Source organism: Biomphalaria glabrata, chromosome 13 (genome assembly GCF_947242115.1).
Source record: "Biomphalaria glabrata chromosome 13, xgBioGlab47.1, whole genome shotgun sequence".
NCBI lineage: Eukaryota > Metazoa > Mollusca > Gastropoda > Planorbidae > Biomphalaria > Biomphalaria glabrata.
The window spans coordinates 37526155-37552533 of NC_074723.1; the positions used below are offsets into that span (position 1 = coordinate 37526155).

A 26379-nucleotide genomic window follows, 5' to 3' on the forward strand; every position below is an offset into this window, starting at 1 on the left:
TCCAAGGTTTCCAATTTAGTGAATTGGGAAAGGATTTTTATTTCTCTTCTTTCATCCATAGCTCTTATGGGTGTTGTTTTGATTGCTCCTGTCATTATCCTTAAACCAATATTTTGAACCTTGTCTATTTTTCTTAGGTTGGTTTGGGCTGCTGATCCCCATGCTGAGGCACCATATTCTAGTACAGGTCTTACATAACTGGTATAGGTCTTTTTCAGGATGTTGTGATTAGCTCCCCAATCTGTGCCAGCTAATTTTTTCAAGAGGGATAGTCTCTGGATGCCTTTTGTGTTTTATCTATTTGGTTTTTCCAGGTTAGTCTCGGGTCATAGGTGACTGCAACATATGTAGGGCTGTCATTTTTTTCTAAAGCTTCCTTATCTAATGTTAATTTTATTGTTTGTTGTTTTGTTGACAGTGAGAATATGGTATATGTTGTCTTTTTTGTGTTGATGGACATGCCCCAGTCTTTGGACCAATTATTGAGTATATCGAGAGCATCCTTTAATCGAAATTTCGATGTTCCTACATATTCTTCTGTGCTAATTAAGGCAAGATCATCTGCATACATGCTGCTTTTGACTTTTCTTGGTAGGTTTTGATTTAGATCGTTTATGAATGTTAGGAACAGTGTTGGGGATAGGACTCCTCCTTGGGGGATGCCATTTTTTATACCCACTGCCAGGTTAATTAGAAATCATTTTGGAGAAAACTGATTTTATTTTTCATTAAAAGGAAGAATCTTTATACCTTATTTTCAGTTATAATCTCTATTTTTCTAGCTGTAGTTTGTATTTTTATATTAAATACAAAAATGTGACCTACTTCTCTTTGCTTAAGATTATAAAGGTAATCGGGGGTAGGACGTAGTGGGTTTATACAATGTTCAATATCAAATGGTTAATTTTTGGTAAACTCTTTAATTTCTTCAAATTTATCAGTCTTAGAGAAATTGATTTAAAATTTTGTCTTGGGAAATGCTATTAGGATGTAGCTTATATCTTTCAAGACAATTTGTGTATATTTTAAATTGCTCTCTTTTCAGGATTTGGAGCATGAAAAAATCATGCTAGTGAAACAGCTGACACATTTTAGATCAGTAAGTTATATCTTTTACAATCAAAGTTGATCTTAAGGACCATACAGAAAAAAAAAGTAAAGTTTCCCTTTCAGACCTTGAGATCTATGGCGCAGATGATGTTAAGGCCATCTGTTTCTATTGCCAACGGTCAAATAGCAGGATGCCATGTGGCCAGCACAATGACCAACAACCTTTACTTTGCCCAACTAAAGTCAGGTACCCATTAGAGTTGGGTGGACTCGGGGGTGCCCTAAAAATCCCGAAATTTAAATTCCCAGTCTTCCCTAAGATTCCAACCCAGGACCCCAGTTTCAGAAGCCAAGCCTTAACCACTCATCCACTACCACCCCACCCCTTATTCCATATGCTGAAACAAATTCCTGCAAGTTCTCCTTCCCTAGTGCCATTAGGAAATGGAAAGGGTTGCTCAAATCATCCAGGAAAACCGAGGACTTAGCAAAAAGTCATTGATTAACATGCATGACTAGTTTGAAAGGCGTAGGATCTAATTACCTTTTTATTTGATAGAAGGTCTGTAAGTAAAATTGTGATAAGAATAGAATAAGAAAATGAATCTGATTAACAAATATTTGTTTTTCTCTTCAGAAATACTACATAACCAGACAGAAAGACAAAGAAATCCAGGTAAGAATAAAAAAAAGCTATGAAAATTTTTAGACAATACATTTTTTTTTCTTAAAGGTGTCAGAGAGAGAAAGAAGATTAAAAACCTTTTTTTTTTTCCCAGAGACTCAAAAGTGAACTGGAGCGGTAAGTATCTTGCCTAACACTTTCTTTTTAGCACTTTTTTTGTTCTAGATTAGTGCTTGTTTTTTTTTTCTGTAAAAATATTCACTTGTGGTTGAAACAGATAAGTCTTGAAATGGAGAAAAGGGATTGCTCTTCTTCTTCTTCTATAATACAGACTTTACTTCAAAAAAGAAGATGATTACATCCCACGCATCTTGCATTCAGTTATGCATATTAACCAATGACTTAAATTAAATATTAGACCTAGACTATAGTCTATAGCAGGGTTAGCAAATTATGGGCTGCATGCCACATGCGGCCCGTCATAATATGCGGTCTGCGGACACATACAGAAATCAGGTGTGTCCACAATATATACATATAAAAATGCAAATAAATTAAAACTAATTTTAAATATCTTTATAAATATTTGGCAATGTCTCATAAAATGTTTCATGTAAATGAAGATTATTCTTATTGGCTATATTTCAATACATTCAGTTAAAGCAGTAGTGGCCTTAGGGGGTAGCTAGTGGGGCAACCGCCCCCCTGCAATTAGAGATTCCATTGTTATAGTCAACTTCGAAAACCAGATCAGTTCTCATAAACTAAGATATTTGATAGTATATGATTTGATTTGATACAAATTATTATGTAAGTTCTTAACATACTTTTGGATACAAATTCTCATTCTGTTTGGAAAAGACAGCATTTTATAACCTGCAGTATTTTTTTTTAAACCTTTTTTTTTTTTAAATCTTGTTAAATTTCTTTAAATTACAGTGTACAAATTACAACTTGTAGATTGTTCTTTGCATTATCATTACATGATACATTTCATGTGAGGACAAAGAATCCGCTACTAGCCCTAAACTTTTATAAACTCAACAGAGCATCACATCTTAATTTAATATACTCCAGCTATATCATGCTTTGGTATTCAATGTATTCTAATGTTTAAAATAAAAAAGCTAAATACAATTATTTCTTTTTTTTTTCTTTCAGCCAATATGAAAAAGAGTTGAGTTTTCACAGCATGACAGTTTTTTCTTAGAAGACTTTTCTCAGTGTCAACTTTGTATTGTTGTGGCTTTCTTCAATTGTCATTCATAAAGATCAGTGAATTTTGTTAATTCTAGATTTGAAATTTTGTAATTTAATGCTCTTTGTGCTCTTACTGTGATTAAATACTGAATTGTACCTCACCCTTGTTGCTTTTATCTGTACAGCCAATGATTATGAATGTTAAGAATTCCAGTTTTTTCAAATTATGAATTGGGTACAGGCTGAGAATATTATTTGAATTATGGCTTTAAAAACAAAATAGTTTAATTTTTATTATAACAAAATGAGTTTGATTGCACTAAAGTTTTCAACTAAAATAAAGTAGTTAAACAAAAATTTTATCATGAATTTCAAAATATAGTTAACCAAACAAACTTTTCATAACTTTTGTATTGGAGGGGAGGGGGGGGGGGTTGAATTTGACCTATATAGGCTTAGATATAATCATTCAACTGTATGCCTACAGTTCGATCTTATTCTTTTAACTTTGTACAAATATTTATCCATAATAAAATCAGTAATAAGGAAAATGTTTCTTACATAAATGTTAATGCACAATAAAATAATGTTTAAAATGCTAGCACAATACAAATGTCTAGAATAAAAGCATAGAGTCCGGAAGCTCAAAATTGGAACTAGTGAAATCTGCCCATGTGGAGTGTCACCAGAGAATGCTGACCATGTCCTCCAAAACTGCTCTCTTTACCATAAGAGGCCCGTACTAGACACTGGCCCCAAAACACCTCAATAGAAAGAAAACTATACGGAGAGCTCCCTGATTTGGAAACCACTGTGCAGAGCTCCCTGATTTGGAAACCACAGCGCAGTTCATCACATGTATTGGTCTAGTCATCTGAACGCTTTAACTTAAAATGAGAACAAAGAAGAAGTGAAGAACCTACTGATAACATTTGTGTTAGTGGAGCCAGGAGAACCTACCCATAGCTTTTGTGGAGATATCTACCTTCTACAAGTTTCTTTACAGATCTACTTGATAAGACCATATACACTATAAACACTTATGTACATACACATATGTGATTCAATGTAGTTAAGACTGCCCAAATGAAGCTAGTCGCAGTTAGTAATGTTGTGGAGTTTATTTTTAAAAATTGTACACTATCAAATAGCCCACTTTCTTCTGTAGGCGATGACGTCATTCATGGTATTAATATTTTGTGCAACATTTGATTCCTTGTGGCATTGTCATGAGTGACGTAATTCATCAGCTCTTATTTTGGGGGCATTTTCGCCTTATTGTAATTGATAGACAAGATGTACTTTTTGAGGTCCTGAATGAATCTTGGTTTTATACTACTGGTCAGCCTTACCATATTGCCTTGGATTAATTCTTGTTAGGACTATTTGACCTCTTTTTAGGGTGAGTTGTATTTTATATTGTAACGATATTCTTTAAACGGATTTGTTCGTATTTCTAGTTTTAGAGATTGTCTGTTATTTTTATAGGGTTTCAGTTAATTATTTCATCGTTGATTCAATGCTGTGGGTTTTTGGTATTACCCTGGACATTGTCGTCGTCATCTTTGTATTGTTGGTCAGAAGTTAATGACAGTTCTAGTATGCTGCTATCATGATTGATGTCTGTTGGCAGTTTATACAGAACTTATTACAGAGACGAATCTTTGGCATACGATATGAAACTGTGATGTTGAAGTCAGTGTTTTCAAGCAACATATTGGTGCTTACTTTATTTATGCTTTTTTAAGTTATTACTTACAATAAATTTATGACTTTTTATCTTTATATTTATTTGTGAAAAAGTAAAATTCACATTATTCCTTTCAATATTATTGTATAAATATTATTCTATTAAATTCATATTTTATTTTAACTTATCATACATACTGTTTATTATTTTATGAACAAACTGAGTGTGTATGGTATTGTCTGTTAGGCAGAACTTCGAGACTATGTATAATCATCAAGCAAAAGATAACAATTGTTCTTTAATACACACACATATTGCAATTAAAATTTTACTCAATTACCTAGACATTTAAAAATCTAATCATAAATAAAGTCCTGACAGGACAGAACAGGCATTATTTAGATTGTCTTTACAATAATTTTAAAAAAAATGTTAAACCATATAAATACATAAATAACCATTGGCAGAACTAATTCACAACAACAACAACTGAATCATAGTTCTACAAATGACAATGAAATAAAATGGCCGCCACTAGAATGATTGTAGGAATCAGGAGAACACAAAAGAGTTCTTCTGTCAATATACAAGGTGTTTAAATGTAAAAAAAAAATATGGATTAGTAACAGTGATGAATAATAATATATCATATTACAAAACTGTTTTTTTTTGTTTTAATGTACTAATCACAAATATGAGATAAAAGAATATTTTAAATTAAGTCAACAATAAAGGCTTTAGAAGAAAAAAAACAACCCTAAAAAAAAACGCTACCAAATACAATTTATATATATAAAAAAGTATTAATCAGATGTTCCCTCAGCAGCTTGTTTGGTTTCTTCATACTGGTACTTAGAGAACGAATAACAAAAGAAAATAAATGTCCATTAAAGCGTAAAAAAAACAACAACATAGAAAACACTTTTTTGCCCCCCCCCCTTCCCTTTTCCACTAAAATGAATTTCAATGAGTGGCTGTGTGCTAGTAATCTAGCAAATTACATTTTTAAAACTCCCTCACAATTTTATCTATTTTAACAATGGTAGTAGACATGGCAAAGAAGAAAAAAAATGTTTCAGTACTTTTCTATGATTAACATTTAGTAGATTTGAGAGTGCAAAAGTTAAACAAAAGCATAAACTAAGATGAACTCTTTTCAATAAACGGTAGAATCAAGGTGATAGTCCAGCCAGCAAAACCAATGTTTTGATGAAGCAAGTTTTATCCAGCAAAACGTTTGGAGTTTGTCTAATGAAAGGAATAATGACAAATTTATGTGGTCAAATAAAAACAAGTATCATCTGGACATCTAATACAAATGTCACTGGTAAACTTTAAGAACAGTTCTAGAGAAAAGAAGATGTGTGTTAAAATAAATAAAGATCTATACAAACAAATATACACTTATAAGTGTATGATATAAGAGTAATTAGCCACAGAGAAACTGAAGTGAAACTCGTTAGTAAAAATCATGAGCTATTGTAATATACAATATTTATATAATATTTAACTTTTTTTTTCAGTTTATGTTGTAATAAATGTTTCTATGACAAAATAATTCACACTTTGTTTTTCATATTGAGAATAATTCAAGTTGGAGGTGATGACATTTTTAAAATGGACCTTATAAAACAACAAAACAATTTTAAGTCTCAATAAACTAATCTTTTTGTAGGACTGAACACTATTTTTAAATACTAGTCCAAAAACTTAAGGTTACAGAGCACCCCACCCTGAAAAAGAATTTTTTTTTTTCTTTCTGTTCTATCAACATTTAAAAAATCCAACAAGTTTTTTAGGTCTATGAAAAATTGGACAGGAAATAAAATCATGTATTGATGTGGACAAAACTCAAAAGGGATGATTTAGGTCAGTGCTGCCCAACCTTTTCCAGCCTGAAGGCTGAATTTCTTATACATGTCATGGGCCACATAAAAAAAAGTCAAGTCCAATGAAATTAGTCTCTGCACCATGAGCAGAAGCTTCAAAAGCCAAACTGCACTGCATCATGGGTCAGATATGGCCTGCAGGCTCTAAGTTGGGTAACACTGTTTTGGCTGCATACATTCTTTTTAAGAATGCAAAAAAAAAGACATGAAAAAATGTGCATCTATTTTTATTATTATCTCGGATTGCCAATAGTGGTTACCATGTTCTAAGATACATAACAAAACAGTTTTAAACAAATGTGATATGTTAGTTTCAAATTATTTTTTATATTTCAAAGATTTGATAAAATATTGTTATTAAACAAATAAAAGTGTCATTAGCAAAGATGAAAATGAGGCGAAAAGAAGCAAAAAAAAAATGCCTACAAAATCATTGTTTGTATTTATTTAAGAGGACTTTTCCCCTCTTGAAAACATGCACAGGCTGAAAATCCTTTTTATATTGGTTGTTAGCAATAGTCAATAAATACTATTTTCCTGTGCATTAGCTTATTACCAACATGCAGTAGTTCCTTGTGTATTGGCTAAGCCAATCTGCCACCCAAATCTTGAATGCAATAAGCTTTTAAAATAGAGTCATCTTTAAGTTTTAAGGAGATTTTTTAAAATGCTCATTTTATGAAAGAGACAAAAGTTCCTAGTGCACTGGCTAATCAAACAGAGCTCCCAATAAACAAATAATGCCCAAGTGGACTTATTAGACAGTTGAAATACAAACTATTACACCTGGTTAAAATTGATACTTTTGAATTAACTCAGTTTAATTTTTATTGGAACCAACTTTTTAAGAAGCCTATCACAAACTTCATCCTTTTAACATGCTGGAGGTTACCTTTGTAAAGAATTGAAGAAAGTGGGCCTCAATTTTGGTAGACATTTGTGTTTTTCAAATACAACAATAACCAAACCATCTGTTTGTTATGTCAGCATTGAAATAAAGGTTTCAGGTCAGGATGAGAGGTCAATATCCGGAGAGGATTTTTCACTCATAGTTTTCAAGTTCTGTTTTGGGCTGGGCATAGGTCACATGTGTTCTCCACATCAGCACTGACCTGGGATGAGCATTTGCTGCTATAAGTAGCATCACTGCAGCCACCATCACAGCCAAAGCAAACATCATTAAAGTTATTGTCTTGATAGGATGAGTTCTGCTTTTACTTACAGGAGAATGTTTTGAGATTGGTGAGTGCCTAGCGGCAGAAGTGGATGAGTTTTTGCTACAACGAACTTGACGTTTTTTAATGTTGTTAACCTAGTCTCTTGCCCATCAGCTTCATCTTCACTTCGATACTCCCTGATTGCATTGGCAGGTCCCAAAAAGTTTAATGTCTTAGGATAGGTCAGTAGGATGAAGTCCTGCAGGGTTTAGTTTGTCTGATGTTTGGGTGTCCAGTGAAGCTTCATATGTAGATTGAGATTTGAGCGGAGAGGTAATGTCTTTCATAGACCCTCTGCTGTTTTTGCGACGATGACGAGGCTTCCTGGCACGCATTTTCGTAGGAGGTGGTGGTACCAGCTTAGACCTGGTTGTCATGCTCCCTTCTGTGTTTTTTATAGAGTCAGGCCTAAAGTCAAAAGAGAAAAAAAAGTGTCTTTATTTTTGTTACCTCATCTCTATCTCTTAAAAAAAACTACATGTATAACATTCTAAAATTCATTTCTTTTTTTTTCTTTTTCTGAATACCAAACTATTGGTCCTAATAGCACAGTCCACAGCAACCCTTTCAAAACTTAAAATAATATGGAAAGACAAGGGCTTAGCCCTCAGCACCAAAATCAGACTGATGTGCTCCCTGGTCATGGACACATTTTTATATGCTTGCGAGTCTTGGACGCTGACTGCAGAGCTAGAGAGGAGGATCCTAGCAATGAACTGAGATGAGACAGAAGGATCCTAGGTATCACTTCAAAGACCACATCACAAACCATGAGATTTGAGACAGGGTTACTGCAGCGGTCGGACCCCATGATGATCTGCTAACTATTGTAAAAAAAACGCAAGCTTAAAATCTATGGCCTTATAACAAGATCTACGGGGCTTGCAAAGACCTTCTCCTTCAGGGAACAGTACCAGGAAAAAGAAGAAGAGGCAGACAGAGAAAGCGATGGGAGGACAACTTAAAAGAATGGACAGGCCTACCATTGCAATAGGTTTTAAAGAAGGCAAAAGACAGGGAGGAATGGAGAAAGACGTCAAAAAGTCTTGATTGGTGCCCCAATGATCCAACAGACTAAGGGATAGTTAAAGGAATACCATTTTCATATTTTGTCACATACATATTTAATAAGTCAAACATTTATAGGTCTAATGGCAGGCCATTTATCTGTACATAACTCAGCCTGTGCATCCTAATACCATTTGGTGAAGATTTTCCTTCTCGTGTGGAGTTTTTTTTTTATCTCCCATCGAGCGCCTCCCCAGGTGGCAGATAGGGGAATGCCCTCCAGATATGGTGGGTACAGGGGAAATAAAATACCCAGGGTGGACCAAAATCAAACCTGCTGCCTTGCAGGAAGTGGAGGGATCCACAAAGGCTAGGGCACCTTACCCGAAAATAAAGGCAGCTATCCAGAGAGCTGAAAGGGGCAGCCCCCCAGATGGTTATGCACAGGGCTAACAACTCTGTCATATAACAAAATACTGTTACGAAAGCTAATACACACAAGAAAACCCGGACAGATCTCAACTGAAAACGACCTAGGCCTGGAAAAGGACATGATTTTTGTTTTGCAACATGGAACGTGCAAAGCCTTTATAGAGCAGGTGCGCTAGCCCAACTTACTGAAGTGTTAAAGAAATATAGGATACCCCTTATAGCCCTACAGGAAATCAGGTGGAAAGACTCAAACATTCTCAGAACCAAGGAGTATACTATATTTTATAGTGGTGGAAGCACTAACAACTTAGGTACAGGTTTTGCTGTTAAAAAGGAAATGGTAGGTAATGTCATTGGATTTAAACCTGTAAGTGATAGACTCTGCTCACTTGAGAAGAAAATTCTTCAACATATCATTTATCAATGTCCATACCCCTACTGAAGATGCAGATGATAATACAAAAGAAGCCTTCTATGATGGACTGGAAAGAATTTATGATGAAGCACCAAAGCATGACATCAAAATAGTCCTAGGAGATTTCAATGCAAAAATTGGAAAGGAACCAGCATTCATACCAATAATTGGCAAAGAAAGCTTACATGAAGAGACCAACAATAATGGCATAAGATTAGTGGATTTTGCATCAGGAAAAGGAATGTCTATCAGCAGCACAAAATTCCAACATAAGAATATTCATAAAGTTACCTGGATCTCACCTGATGGCAACACCCAGAATCAAATAGATCATATACTCCTAGATAAGAGACATGGATCAGATATACTAGATGTAAGAAGTTTCAGAGGAGTAAACGCTGACTCAGACCACCTAATAGTAAAAGCTAAACTTAGACAAAGAATAAGTACCATTCTTCTTCTTCTTTTAGCCAGCTTTATTGCTGCTGAGCTGTGAGCTCTTTTGCAGACTGTGCCAAGGAAAAAAAGTGTGCTATTTTCTTCAGTTGTTCAGCACTGCCGTACAGGGTGTTGGTTATGTTGGGCTGTAGTGGAAGTAGGGTCTGCCTAAGGTGGATTAGGGAGGGGCATTCAAAGAGGATATGGTTTATGGTTTCAAAGGGGTGGGCGCAGTGTTTGCAAAGGGGGAGTTGTGTAGAGTTTATTTTGTTCAGGTGGTAATTTAATAGAAGTGTGTGTCCTGTTCTTAGTTGGAAGATTGTAGATTGTTCTTTGCGGGGGAAGAAGTTAATACTATCCAGTTTGTTAGGCGTAGTCATTTCTTTATACATGGCTCTGCCTGTGTTTCCTGATGCCCATTGGTTGAGCCACTCCTCTTTGTGATTGTTGACTAACATTGACCTTAGGGTGAGGTAGTTAACAGGTCTATCTGTGTGTTCCATAGATGAACCAGCCTTTGATAGCTTAATAAGTACCATACACAATTACCAAAGACAGAGAGCACAGCAATATGATAGTCAAAAACTCACAAAGGATCCATTTGTTGCAGAAACTTATAGAATTGCACTCCAAACGCAACTAACAACATTAGAAAAGGACAGCGAAAATAACATAAATGAGCATTGGGAAATAATAAAGCATGCTATCAAAAGAACAGCAGAAGAGGTAGTTGGATTTAAACAAAAGAACGAGAAAATAGGGTGGTATGATGATGAATGCAGACAAACTATAGAAGAGAAAAACAATGCCCGAATGATAATGCTACAGAGAGAAACCAGGAACACTAGACAGCAATACAATGAAGCAAGAAGAAGGGCCACAAAAGTTGTGAGAAAGAAAAAACGAGAATGGGAAAAGTCCAAGATTATTCAAATTGAGGAACTAGCAAAGGAGGGAGACATGAGAGGAATGTATATGAAAATTAAAGATGAAAAGCTAGATCACACATGTGTGAGAACAAAGATGGTCAGCTTATTACAGAAAACAACAGGGTAATTGAAAGATGGACTGAATACTTTGAGGAGATCCTAAATACCACAGAAGATTCAGACAATGGAGAATATGAACTGCCACATGGGGGACCAGATCCCTTAGTGAACCCTCCAACACTCATTGAAACATCAGAAATAATTAGGACGATGAAGAATCACAAAGCACCAAGAGAGGACCAAATCACAGCAGAACTAATTAAATATGGAGGGAAAGACTTACATTCCCAAATACACAGACTAATAACAAGAATTTGGGAAGAAGAAGTAATACCAACAGAATGGGAAAGGCTCTTATAACCCCAATACACAAAAAAGGATCCAAGTTAAAGTGCTGTAATTACAGAGGAATCTCTCTACTAAATGTGGCTTATAACATACTGTCTAGGCTTATAACTAAAAGGCTTGGAAAATATTCAGAAGAAATCTTAGGTGACTACCAATGTGGTTTCAGACCCAACAAATCCACAACCAATCACATCTTCACACTAAGATGTATACTAGAAAAATGCCAAGAATACAACATACCAATCCACCAACTCTATATAGACTATAAAATGGCTTATGACAATATCAGAAGGAAATACCTATATGACACTCTACAGGATTTTGGAATACCCAACAAGCTGACAAGACTTATACATATGACATTAAACAACTCAAAAAGCAAAGTCATAATACAAGGAGAACACTCCTTTTCAATTTGACACTGGAGAGAGTTTTATAAATTATATACACATACACATGAGAGGAACTATCACTAACTACTTCAGGAGAGAAAACACGGGTCCACAACCAACAGGGATGATATACAGCCAATTTCTACAATACCTTGCTTATGCCGATGACATTGCCTTATTGGGTAAAGAAACCTCTGACATTGCTAGAGCCTTCACACAACTAGAAGAAGCATCTTGACCAGCAGGATTTGAGGTCAATGACAGTAAAACCAAGTACATTGCAATGACAAGAGACAATCAAACAGAGGGACAGCAAATCAAAATCAAAGACCACGAATTTGAAAATGTCCAAACTTTCAAATATCTAGGAAGTACTATTAATTTAAAAAATGACATACTAACAGAAATAAAGGAAAGAATAGCAGCAGGCAACAGGGCATTTTATAGCACCCATCATTTAGTTAAGAGCAAAACAATTTCAAGGAAAACCAATAAAATAATATACAAAACCATAATAAGACCAGCAGCAATGTATGGAAGTGAGACCTGGACACTGACTAAAACATCTGAAAATTTACTTAACACTTGGGAAAGAAAAATTCTTAGGAAAATCTATGGTGCCATACAGGATGAAACAGGGTGGAGGACATGCACTAACCATGAGATATATCAATTGTATAAAGACCCACCAATAGTGACAGAAATAAAAAAGAACAGACTACGTTGGGCAGGTCACCTTGAAAGAATGTCAGATAACAGAGGAGCGAAAATCGTTTACAGACAAAAACCAAAAGGCAGGTGACTTAAAGGCAGACCCCGAATGCGATGGATTGATGATGTAGAAGCAGATCTGAAGCAGCTTGGGGTCAGGGCATGGAGACAAAAGGCCCAGAAGAGATCTGAATGGAAGGATGTGTTGAAGCAGGTCAGAGCCCTCCATGGGCTGTAGCGCCACTGGGATGGATGGATGGATAAAGATTTTCTTTATGATTGCTAGTTAATATTTACTTAACAGTGTAGTAAATTACAAGTCTTATCAGTTCCTCAATTGAGGACCCTAACTTTGACATTATGTCTACCTTGTCATTTAACTTTAGCCTAAAAGTCTGCCTCTTGTAAGTCTATCTTTTCATTTCTCTTTATGCCTACATGGCCAAGGATCCCCTGTGGTATGATAGTGGAGTGTGAGCTATAGATTGGGGAAATAAAGATACACTCACACAACAAGAAAATTTACTTACATGGTGACTTCAGACTCTGACCTATGTGTCAGTTTTTTTACCAAGTCGATCTAGCTTTTCTAGAACTTTTATGATTGGACGAATTATACTCTTTCTACTATTATTGTACATAGTCAGTAATTGTTCTCACCTGATAAAAAAAAAATTCATCACTAAAATTGAATGTTTGCAATGATACAAAATAATCATACAGAAAATAAAACATCAACATCATAAATAAGTAAGGGTCAGGTTCGGGGGTATTTAAACTTATGAATGAAGAGGTGAAAAGATCCAAAATTATTTCACATAACTTGGGTTCTTCGGCTCAAAATCCATTTGTTAGCATTGAATTTTTTTTACCACTGCTGGGTCTAATTTAAATAAGATACCGGGTATGCACTTCAAGGACCCAAAGTCATAAAGTCATTTTTTTCAATATTTTGATTATAATAACAAAGTTTATGCTAAACATAAATTCTAATACAAAATAGAAAATGTGTTTCAAAATATATATTTTACATGTGAGGAACATTCTACCTTTAAAAATAAGATAAATGTTAAGCTAAATTATTTCTATGTGCAAAAATGTTGTGTTATTACAAAAAAAATGGGAAACACTTATTTGGATACAACTGATGATACATACATAAATAAACAGCAGCACATGGGATCAAGTTTTTAAATGAGAGAAAGTAATGAATTAAATGCGACGAAAATAAGGGACTGCGCCGACCAAGGCTCGAACCAGTGACAATTGACCACTGGGGTGGTAATTCGCATATAGGCGAATGACTCTGGACCAAAAGAATGTTTGGACATTCCGATGGTCTAGAGGTTAAGTTTGCTTGGTGCGTAATCACTAGGCGGTGTTGTTTGCAGGTTTTTTATCCATATATTGTAATTAGAAAGTGAGAATACCTCAGATCCTTTCTTAGACTATCTTGATGATAATGACAGAATCTGTGTCTTTCAGTTAAGGACTTCATTGAGATTCAGAAAAGTCCTCCCGTCGGAACCAAAGTAATTCAGCAGAGGCAATCTCAAGGTGCATGAGAATTTGTCTAAATGATGGTCTATTTTTGAGCTTTGCACTCCTGAAAAAAAGAGAAAGATATTTACTATTCTTTGGTGATGGTCTTTTAGGGAGTGTGTTGAACTTGATGATTTTATAAATTTCATTTATATAGAGTGTGTGGTAAATATTGCACATATTTTAGTCAATTAATAGTAGTAAACCTAGTTTGCATAAAAGTCACACATGATAAAGATTTCATACATGAAAACTAATGTACAGCTGTGACTGCTGGTTAAATAGATCATTTTTGGGTCATCTTAAAAATATTATTTCTCATTTTTAGTTCTAAAATGTCAATTATAATGTTTATTATGACTGTCATTGTCATTGAAATTATATATACATCTTTATCTAAAAAAAAGTAATTACAGCAACAACAACAACAAAAAAATTATGAAAACTTAAGGAATCATATCTTGTTTATCAATACTAAGACTAAGACTGCTTTATTGATCCTTATGGAAATTTGTTGTGATTATAAGTGTGGGCACCTAAGACCATAAAGTCATGTCATAAAATACAAGGTAAATTATTTTTTTAGGCAGGAGAAATTGCACCAGGCTACTTACCAAATGTCTACTTTTTCATTTCACTGCACATTTTATTTCAAATGACTTCTGATGCCATTCAGGCCACAGTGCCAGCAAATGACATTTTAGTGCTTTTTTTTCATTCCCTCTCGGCTGGTTCCTGACAATATCATTGGATGCCACAAGAACACTGCAGACATAACAAAAAAAAATATTTGAAATAATTCTTTTTAAACATAATCACAAAATGATTGCTGAGAGGTTGGTAGAGACAGCATTCCAAAAGTAGGTAGAAACACACATATTAGTTCTAGCTAATTGCACTAAGAGAAAAACCCAGTTTCAGGTAAAACTAAGAAAACAATTTACCGCTACATCATTAAAGAATTTTCAAGAATTTCTAAAACAAGAAGGATGTTTCTCTCTGCACTTTCAAGTATGAATGAAAATCTCTGACAAAGGAACATAGCTACTGTAGTATATAATCTGTTTACGTTCCTGCATAGGACAATTAATATAACAATATGTTTTTGTAACAAAATAAACTTAGCTTTCAGCATAGGAAACTTATTGCTATTACTATGACATCTTTTATAATATAATATAGAGGTTTGGAGAAAGATTCAAATAAACAGATTTAGAGGATTAAGATAAAAAACCAGAGTTAGCATATATAGTTGTGCAAATAAAATTATCATGACATACAGCTAAGAATGTGATACAATCTAATCAAGATTCCAATCTTATGTGAGTCCTTACTGCTGCTTAATTACTCAAAACTGCAGAAAGTAAAATATTCTCATTTGACATCTGACAATGTTTACTGATGCAGAAGGAAATATGTTGTCTTGTGTCTATCCTGTACAGTTATTTTCCTAATTTCCTGTCTACCCCATCACCTCCCTTGGTTTATAACACAATTAAAAAAACAAACTATTTTCTATGAGAAGATTCAAAACTGGATCACACTCACAATGACCTGCTGACTACTGTCAAAAAATGGGTACTAAAACTTAATGACCAATTACAAGGTTCTCAGGGTTTGCAAAGACTCTCTCTTCAAGGAACAGAACCAGAAAAAAGGAAGAGGCAGAAGGAGAAAGTGATGGGAAGACAACATTAAAGAATGGATGGGTCTGTCACTGAAAAGATTCTATTCAAGGCAAAAGGCAAAAAAAAATGGATATACTAATGGACAGGTGAGTATGATATACAGAGATAAATATACAGCTTAGAGATTTTTTAATATATAATGAAAATTATAACTTGCTGCTTTGCATACATTTTTAAAAAGATAAATTTTAAATTGACTTTAAACCCAGCTGTGACTGATCACATCCAGGGAACAATAATGTATTTTTTTAGCAGGAATGTCTAAAACTTATTGTTTTAAATTAAAAAAGAAGTCTGACAGATTTAGTACTGTTGTCGATTGTTATTGCTAGTACTTATATTACAAATTTTTTGTTTTAGTCATGTTAGGAAAAAACATAGTCTAAAAAAGTATCTTTACAAAAAAAAAACACAAAAAAAAAACTGCAGTCAATGAGTTAAAAGACAATGGAAAATGCAAAAATACAACAAGAAAACCTACTTGAAGGCTATAATGTTTGGGTGATTCAGTTTCCTTAAGTTCCAAATGTCTGTCTCTTTAACATCTCTGACCTTCTTGACTGCTACTTCTTCATTACAGAGTTTGCCAAGAAACACAGGCCCATGGGCTCCACTTCTCAGCCACTGGAGATCTGTGATACTTTCAAATGTAATTTCCCAATCATCAGAAGAGGAAACTGAAATAAAAACATTAGATTATAAGGATAATATGGTCTTTGTATTAACTGAAGGGTACTTTTCAAAACTTAAGTTTAAAGCTTGCTGGTCTCACCAGCACTGCACAGTCTGTCTGATCTTAGGCTATTTCCTCCCACATACTACCATTGATGTCTGCAAACCTGATAGACCTACTGCAGTTCTTAAATTAAAATGTCAATAATTATAGGGAAGAAAATGATTGAAGGATTAAAAAAGAAGATGGCTGAGGGGAAGGTTGCAAAGCGATCTACTTAGATATCAATGAGTCAACAACAACTTAGATATCAATGGAGGTAGTAGAAGAGAGATAGAGTCAACAACAACTTAGATATCAATGGAGGTAGTAGAAGAGAGATACAGTCAACAACAACTTAGATATCAATGGAGGTAGTAGAAGAGAGAGAGAGTCAACAACAACTTAGATATCAATGGAGGTAGTTGAAGAGAGATACAGTCAACAACAACTTAGATATCAATGGAGGCAGTTGAAGAGAGATAGAGTCAACAACAACTTAGATATCAATGGAGGTAGTTGAAGAGAGAGTCAACAACAACTTAGATATCAATGTAGGTAGTAGAAGAGAGATAGAGTCAACAACAAATTAGATATCAATGGAGGTAGTAGAAGAGAGATACAGTCAACAACAACTTAGATATCAATGGAGGTAGTAGAAGAGAGAGTCAACAAAAACTTAGATATCAATGGAGGCAGTTGAAGAGATATAGAGTCAACAACAACTTAGATATCAATGGAGGTAGTTGAAGAGAGAGTCAACAACAACTTAGATATCAATGGAGGTAGTAGAAGAGAGATACAGTCAACAACAACTTAGATATCAATGGAGATAGTAGAAGAGAGAGAGAGTCAACAACAACTTATATATCAATGGAGGTAGTTGAAGAGAGAGTCAACAACAACTTAGATATCAATGGAGGTAGTTGAAGAGAGATAGAGTCAACAACAACTTAGATATCAATGGAGGTAGTTGAAGAGAGATAGAGTCAACAACAACATAGATATCAATGGAGGTAGTTGAAGAGAGAGTCAACAACAACTTAGATATCAATGGAGGTAGTTGAAGAGAGATAGAGTCAACAACAACTTAGATATCAATGGAGGTAGTTGAAGAGAGAGTCAACAACAACTTAGATATCAATGTAGGTAGTAGAAGAGAGATAGAGTCAACAACAACTTAGATATCAATGGAGGTAGTAGAAGAGAGAGTCAACAACAACTTAGATATCAATGGAGGCAGTTGAAGAGATATAGAGTCAACAACAACTTAGATATCAATGGAGGTAGTTGAAGAGAGAGTCAACAACAACTTAGATATCAATGGAGGTAGTAGAAGAGAGATACAGTCAACAACAACTTAGATATCAATGGAGGTAGTAGAAGAGAGAGTCAACAACAACTTAGATATCCATGGAGGTAGTTGAAGAGAGAGTCAACAACAACTTAGATATCAATGGAGGTAGTTGAAGAGAGATAGAGTCAACAACAACATAGATATCAATGGAGGTAGTTGAAGATAGAGTCAACAACAACTTAGATATCAATGGAGGTAGTAGAAGAGAGATACAGTCAACAACAACTTAGATATCAATGGAGGTAGTTGAAGAGATATAGAGTCAACAACAACTTAGATATCAATGGAGGTAGTTGAAGAGAGATAGAGTCAACAACAACTTAGATATCAATGGAGGTAGTTGAAGAGAGATAGAGTCAACAACAACTTAGATATCAATGGAGGTAGTTGAAGAGATATAGAGTCAACAACAACTTAGATATCAATGGAGGTAGTAGAAGAGAGATACAGTCAACAACAACTTAGATATCAATGGAGGTAGTTGAAGAGATATAGAGTCAACAACAACTTAGATATCAATGGAGGTAGTTGAAGAGAGATAGAGTCAACAACAACTTAGATATCAATGGAGGTAGTTGAAGAGAGATAGAGTCAACAACAACTTAGATATCAATGGAGGTAGTAGAAGAGAGATAGAGTCAACAACAACTTAGATATCAATGGAGGTAGTAGAAGAGAGTCAACAACAACTTAGATATCAATGGAGGTAGTTGAAGATAGAGTCAACAACAACTTAGATATCAATGGAGGTAGTAGAAGAGAGAGTCAACAACAACTTAGATATCAATGGAGGTAGTTGAAGAGAGAGTCAACAACAACTTAGATATCAATGGAGGTAGTAGAAGAGAGATAGAGTCAACAACAACTTAGATATCAATGGAGGTAGTAGAAGAGAGATAGAGTCAACAACAACTTAGATATCAATGGAGGTAGTAGAAGAGAGAGTCAACAACAACTTAGATATCAATGGAAGTAGTTGAAGAGAGAGTCAACAACAACTTAGATATCAATGGAGGTAGTAGAAGAGAGATAGAGTCAACAACAACTTAGATATCAATGGAGGTAGTAGAAGAGAGATAGAGTCAACAACAACTTAGATATCAATGGAGGTAGTAGAAGAGAGATACAGTCAACAACAACTTAGATATCAATGGAGGTAGTAGAAGAGAGAGTCAACAACAACTTAGATATCAATGGAGGCAGTTGAAGAGAGATAGAGTCAACAACAACTTAGATATCAATGGAGGTGTTGAAGAGAGATAGTCAACAACAACTTAGATATCAATGGATGTAGTTGAAGAGAGATAGAGTCAACAACAACTTAGATATCAATGGAGGTAGTAGAAGAGAGATACAGTCAACAACAACTTAGATATCAATGGAGGTAGTAGAAGAGAGATACAGTCAACAACAACTTAGATATCAGTGGAGGTAGTTGAAGAGAGATAGAGTCAACAACAACTTAGATATCAATGGAGGTAGTAGAAGAGAGAGTCAACAACAACTTAGATATCAATGGAGGTAGTAGAAGAGAGATAGAGTCAACAACAACTTAGATATCAATGGAGGTAGTAGAAGAGAGATAGAGTCAACAACAACTTAGATATCAATGGAGGTAGTTGAAGAGAGATAGAGTCAACAACAACTTAGATATCAATGGAGGTAGTTGAAGAGAGATAGAGTCAACAAAAACTTAGATATCAATGGAGGTAGTTGAAGAGATATAGAGTCAACAACAACTTAGATATCAATGGAGGTAGAAGAAGAGAGATACAGTCAACAACAACTTAGATATCAATGGAGGTAGTTGAAGAGATATAGAGTCAACAACAACTTAGATATCAATGGAGGTAGTTGAAGAGAGATAGAGTCAACAACAACTTAGATATCAATGGAGGTAGTAGAAGAGAGATAGAGTCAACAACAACTTAGATATCAATGGAGGTAGTAGAAGAGAGTCAACAACAACTTAGATATCAATGGAGGTAGTTGAAGATAGAGTCAACAACAACTTAGATATCAATGGAGGTAGTAGAAGATAGAGTCAACAACAACTTAGATATCAATGGAGGTAGTAGAAGAGAGATAGAGTCAACAACAACTTAGATATCAATGGAGGTAGTAGAAGAGAGATACAGTCAACAACAACTTAGATATCAATGGAGGTAGTAGAAGAGAGAGTCAACAACAACTTAGATATCAATGGAGGCAGTTGAAGAGAGATAGAGTCAACAATAACTTAGATATCAATGGAGGTAGTAGAAGAGAGAGTCAACAACAACTTAGATATCAATGGAGGTGTTGAAGAGAGATAGTCAACAACAACTTAGATATCAATGGAGGTAGTTGAAGAGAGATAGAGTCAACAACAACTTAGATATCAATGGAGGTAGTAGAAGAGAGAGTCAACAACAACTTAGATATCAATGGAGGTAGTAGAAGAGAGATAGAGTCAACAACAACTTAGATATCAATTGAGGTAGTAGAAGAGAGATAGAGTCAACAACAACTTAGATATCAATGGAGGTAGTTGAAGAGAGATAGAGTCAACAACAACTTAGATATCAATGGAGGTAGTAGAAGAGAGATAGAGTCAACAACAACTTAGATATCAATGGAGGTAGTTGAAGAGAGATAGAGTCAACAACAACTTAGATATCAATGGAGGTAGTAGAAGAGAGAGTCAACAACAACTTAGATATCAATGGAGGTAGTAGAAGAGAGATAGAGTCAACAACAACTTAGATATCAATTGAGGTAGTAGAAGAGAGATAGAGTCAACAACAACTTAGATATCAATGGAGGTAGTTGAAGAGAGATAGAGTCAACAACAACTTAGATATCAATGGAGGTAGTTGAAGAGAGATAGAGTCAACAACAACTTAGATATCAATGGAGGTAGTTGAAGAGATATAGAGTCAACAACAACTTAGATATCAATGGAGGTAGTAGAAGAGAGATAGAGTCAACAACAACTTAGATAACAATGGAGGTAGTAGAAGAGAGATAGAGTCAACAACAACTTAGATATCAATGGAGGTAGTAGAAGAGAGATAGAGTCAACAACAACTTAGATATCAATGGAGGTAGTTGAAGAGAGAGTCAACAACAACTTAGATATCAATGGAGGTAGTAGAAGAGAGATAGAGTCAACAACAACAAAAAAAACTTCAGGAGTTCTCAGTCCTACTTCAAAATGTATATATAGCATAGGTATACTGTTTGTAATATAGAGTTACTCAGTATATCTTTACTTTTATAGTAGAAAAAGGATGATGAAAGGAGATAAAACTGTGAAATTTTTATAGTCATATGTTTTAATGGGTGGGAAGCGTGGTCGAGAGGCCAAGTGCGCTTGAACTTGGCTTGGCTACCTAGAAGGTTGCTCTAGGTTCGACACCTGGCTCGGGCAGAGTTGTGTTTACTGATTGCCTAAAGGCAGCACGGAAAACCAACTCCTAGATACCCCCTCCCCCCCACTGGTCCACAAATGAGATTGGACCAAAAGCGCTCTGAGCATGCTATAAGCATGAAAGTAGCGCTATATAAAAGCTATAATAATAATAAAATAATATTAATGATTTTTTTTTTAAGTTATCAAAGAAATAGTTGCCAACCAGGCAATTGATTTAACAAGAAATATAAACAATTTTAACTGCCTCTATGGCCTAACTTTTGGCAAACCATGAAAACATTAGTATTAAGTGTGTATGAGTGCGAGGTAGAACTTACTTTTTACACCAATTCTTCTTGTGTCCCTTGCAATACAATTAGCAATTAATATGGACCACATACTGGTCTTGCCTGAACCACTCTTCACCATAAGATGTACCTAAAAACAAACATAAAAGTATCTAGTTCAGTTGCAGCAAATAACTTCTTATAATCTTGTGACAAAGCCAGACATAGCAAGAGATCAAAACAAAAGAATTTCAAGAATGGATGGCTAACAATGCAGGGGAGATGGCTGGAATATAAAAGAAATAAATAGAACTACTCAGCAGATCACTATTGGTGCTTAACTAACTACAAGATAAGTGTAGATTTGGTCTGCTCATTTTTTCCCTATTACAATAAAAAAAAAATAAACAAAAAGATTTTTTTTTATTCACTACTTAACTACTATTATTTTTTACAAACAAAAACACAAACACTTGTTAGGCCTATCAGTTTGGCCATTGTAGATAATCTTATGAAACAGCTGTCCTCGAATTCTAGAAACACATAGCTATATCTGATACCCATGCTGCGCTACAGTTGCTATTTGTGTATATCCCCTTCAACACTTTTGAATCCATCAATAAAAAAGCCTGCATAACAATGCTACCCCACAACTAACACAATTTTCTAGCCCTCAGATTTATAAGCCACCTTTATTTTTTTGTCTCTTTGATCATTCAATCGAATGGCCTGAAAACCCATATTATGGAATATGCACAAACTCTTCTTAGGTTCATCAGTAGTAGTCTTATCTACCTACATTAAAATTCTCCCAAACACACATATAATATTTTTAAAGAAACACCCCCTCCCCCAACACTACACTTTTTGGCCCTTGTATATTCAGTGGAACAACCAGTACTACAATCATTTCTTTATTTGCTACTTAGTCAACTCTTTCCTTATTGATTTTTATTTTGTCATAGATCTGGATATAGAGAGGCACCTTATTTAGAATAACCCATCTTTACAAACTGTGTTTTACCCCCACCCACCAAACGCATACACCTTTACACTTTTAACATGACACTGTGACAATTTTTAGGACTTTAAATTTTTGCTTTAGAATAAAGGCCTACTTGTAGATCTACTTCTAGTCATAAAAAAGTTTTTTTTACACACACACATGCTTTCATACAGATTAAAAAACAAAACAAAAAAAAGTTTAAAATGCTGGCTCTCAAATATAGATAAGCTTGTAGAAATTGCAAATAAAATTTTAATGGTAAATTTAGCCCCTGCAGTTTCGATCTAGACAATAGCTTAGTTGTCTAAGGCTTCAGTTAAAAAGAATAGGTTAAATATTTGTATTTTATCATCCACTACAAGTGTGAGAATTATTGATTTAAAGAGTGAATGCATTTGTGGTCAGGACCAAGAATTTTAAATTCTAGATATATACCAAATACCACTGAGTCATAACTAATTATTAAAAACAAAATGAAATGTATGTAGTCCATTGTAGGGCTTTAAAGTTTTGTTGCATGTGGAGGCATGGGATACTAAAATTCATGGCTTGGAGAGGGGAGCATTAGGATGTATGGTATATTATGACATATAAAAAGAAGCTTCTGATAGAGTGACACTAATAGTATGGATGTGAAATAAAAAAATTATCCATGAAAAAACAATATTTTGTTAGTACATCATTAAAATACTTTAACAGAACTTTCCAATGGTGTATAAATTATGTCTGTAAGTTTAACAGTAAGTTATGATATTTTTTTTGTGGGGTTTTGACCTAACATCAGTTGACATGGAACAAGAGAGATGAGAGCATGTCTGAATTGTCAGATACCACGAATTTATGTAAATCTACATTAGAATCTAGTCTTGTTTTCTAGATCTAGATATGATCAGATGTGTATATATAGTAGATCTATGTCTAAGTATATATAGTAGATCTATGTCTATGACTTATGACTGTCTATGAAGACTGAAGACCAATGTCAATGAATTAGAACTAAACAATAAGTTTAAGTTTGGAGTCTAGAAATAAACTGACACATTGAAAGTAACGCTGCTTTATATATACTAGAATCTATGTCTATGACTTATGACTGTCTATGAAGACTGAAGACCAATGTCAATGAATTAGAACTAAACAATAAGTTTAAGTTTGGAGTCTAGAAATAAACTGATACATTGCTTTATTTGCATCAACAAAATCTAGATCTAATAATTATTTGAAAACTTCGCAAGACAGCGCGTGAACAAAAAAAAAGATAGATCTATAGATAGATTCTAGAGATATAAATCTAGATAGATCAGGTATTTTCGTGTCCATTTGAGTACAAAATACGCAAGATGCATAGGCATCTCTGTTGACAAATCTAGAAACCAGTATAATGGAAAAATAGAAAAATGGACGATTTGACAATGCGCAGCACCGTTACAGTAGTTTAATAATAATAATAATAATCTTTATTGTCCGTATGGAAATTTGTCTTACAATTTGTGCATTACACCAAACAAAAAAACAATAACTATAAGAAACCAAAGTGTACATTCACACCAGACTCACTCATAATTTGCATGTGACAAAGTTTATACCAGATTGTTCTTATTTAATGATTTGATTGCCAGTTTAGGAGAAAATTCAAAATAAAGTAGATTTTAACTAATTTCGACAAGCTGTTCCATAAACATGCCTGTTTCGCAATCAGTGACTACACTATATAATATAATATACGTCTCTAGAGTAGAGAGATTGTTATGTCATGTATTAATCACAGAACACACATTTAGAATTTAGGGCCTATGAAATAAAGCCATTTCCTGTTGGTTTCCATTAAAATGGTAATGACATTATTTTAGATCGAAATAATTCGCGCCTATTTAGTTTAGTCATCTGATGTACATTTAAATAGATTGATTTGATTACCTAGAACAAGATCTTTTAGACTTTTACTTTAGTAACTTTTACTTTACCAATTTAATTATTTATGCATCTAAAATTTGCAAAATATTAGTTATTAGGTAATCAAATATCAATTATGAGTGCTCTTTTTTCGATGTTCAATTACTAGATTTAGATCTAAACATTAAATTATGTCAAACATACGTTAGGGTTGTTGATTAACATGAATGAATAATAACAAAACTCTAGGGATAAGCTATAGACACCAAAATCAGCTGTTTAATCTTATGCCATCCATCTTGGTTGAAAACAAGGGATGTTACTCCTAAAGACCGAGTGGTGCAACCTATATAAAACACACATCAACAAGGTTTTTTTTAAAAAAAAGACTTTACTTCTTTAAAAAAACAACATCTTGTTGCAACTTAAAAAAAAAATTCACATTTTTTATAGTGTAAAAGAGATCTCCATGTCTAGTCTAGATATAATATATATGTAGGTCTGTGATTACCTCCAGGCTCGGTTCTAGTCTGTCTTGTATGCTACTAATTATCTAGACCAGTGATTCCCAAAGAGGTCTATATATACCCCGGGGGTCTACGAAGACTTCTAAGGGGTCTACGAAAGTGAAAAAATAAATTGGGGGTCTATGAGATGTCCACGGTGGTCTACGATCGTGAAAAGTAATGTTAAATAAAAAAGAAATGTAGATTATACAGCCTTGAGTATTTAAAATGGGATTCATGTCTTCCTTGTCAAACAAGCCTTAGTAACTTGTCATGTTGATTTTGATATGAACTAATTACACTGGAGAATCATTTGAGACGATGCCACACTGATAAAAAGATATAGCTCTGAAAAACTTTCAAAGATGAAGTTCAGAATAGATAAACAAAATCTCTCTTCAACAACATATAGAGAAGATGGTGGTTTATGCGCAAATCTACATCTGATATTATTAAACGAATTTTTGTAAGCAACAATACAGTTCAAGGGCACATTATTTTATTCTTTGCACAAGACATATAGGCCTACAGTTTGTGATCAGCGGCGTCGCAAGCTCTGACAGGGTTTAGCACTGTGTGCTGCAACTGCCTAAGGGTCGCCGGCTCCTTATTTTTCCTCAGGATTGACCCACGAAACCTTTCCCATGTTTGAATTTAGCTGCAAGGCAACAGAGGTTTGAATTCATTTTTGTTAGAGCATCCTTTCTTGATGACCACATTGTAGGACAAAACTTTTCAAAGTGTACTAGAGACTTTGCTCTCCATAGTAGATTGAAGACGCCCCCATCTTGCTATGCTGTGAGCATAAAACACCTACGCATTTTTTTACCAAGCCATAGACAGCAGCAACTTCTTGAACACAACTGACGGAATCATTCAAGATCAAGCTGAAGTTGTTGTTAACGCACATTGTGATTAGGGCTAGCCACCATTTAGATAAGCGGGATGAAAGCAAAAAGAATATTATATCTTATCTTATATAATACAGACGTTACTTCAAAAAAGAAGATGATTTTGCATATTAACCAATGACTTAAATTCTGCCAAGTCACTGGTTTTCCTGGCTAGCTCAGGCAACCCATTCCATGCTCTAATAGCACTAGGGAAGAAGGAGTATTTGTAAACAGAGAGCAGCCATCTTGTAAAGAGCGCGTATAATCTTTTTACAATTTAATACGAGTCTTGGTGGCATTCATGCTTCCCTTTCACTGCCCCTACCGGCCCAATTGGGTTCCGGCCCACCGGGCATTTGCCCGAATGCCCATATGGCCAGTCCGCCCCTGCAAGGCATTACACTACCTGCGTTTTAACTCATCCCTCTCTCTCTCTCTCTCTCCTAAATCGTTGATTTGACCCCATTGAATTAAATTAATTTTTGGTTTTACAAAGTAAAACGTGTGTTATATGAAAAGAGCATGCATTCTCCAATAATTCTATACCATTCTATACATTTTCTGATTACAAACAAAAATAAATGTTATTAAAGTTTAATCATAACATAACAGGGTAGAATGTACCTCCATAGTCCAGTTCCGAGTCGGCCACTGTCCAATTGGTGTCTACTTCAGATGGCTCCGAGAGAACTACGAC

At 34.6% G+C, this 26379-nt stretch overlaps 1 protein-coding gene and 1 pseudogene across 4 annotated transcripts; one reads left to right on the forward strand and one right to left on the reverse strand.

The window, feature by feature from the left end:
• LOC129922441 (metallo-beta-lactamase domain-containing protein 1-like) overlaps positions 1-3036 on the forward strand; it is a 33442-nt pseudogene extending 30406 nt beyond the window's left edge.
• A 1805-nt stretch (positions 3037-4841) lies between these two features.
• LOC129921610 (mitogen-activated protein kinase kinase kinase 13-A-like) lies at positions 4842-26379 on the reverse strand. Of its 4 annotated transcripts, none has more exons than XR_008774427.1 (7): positions 26307-26379; positions 21436-21535; positions 16116-16311; positions 14561-14711; positions 13835-14010; positions 12935-13064; positions 4842-8079 (listed from the first exon to the last, which is right to left on the reverse strand). XR_008774427.1 is itself a non-coding variant. In XM_056008469.1 (5 exons), exons 1-4 carry the CDS (start codon positions 24506-24508, stop codon positions 13899-13901), a joined length of 429 nt encoding a protein of 142 aa, XP_055864444.1. In that variant the 5' UTR covers positions 24509-24634; the 3' UTR covers positions 4842-8079; positions 13835-13898. The 4 variants fall into 4 exon arrangements, 1 of the variants encoding a protein (XP_055864444.1); XR_008774426.1 differs by lacking the exon at positions 26307-26379 and adding an exon at positions 24488-24634; XR_008774428.1 differs by lacking the exon at positions 26307-26379 and adding an exon at positions 23948-24324.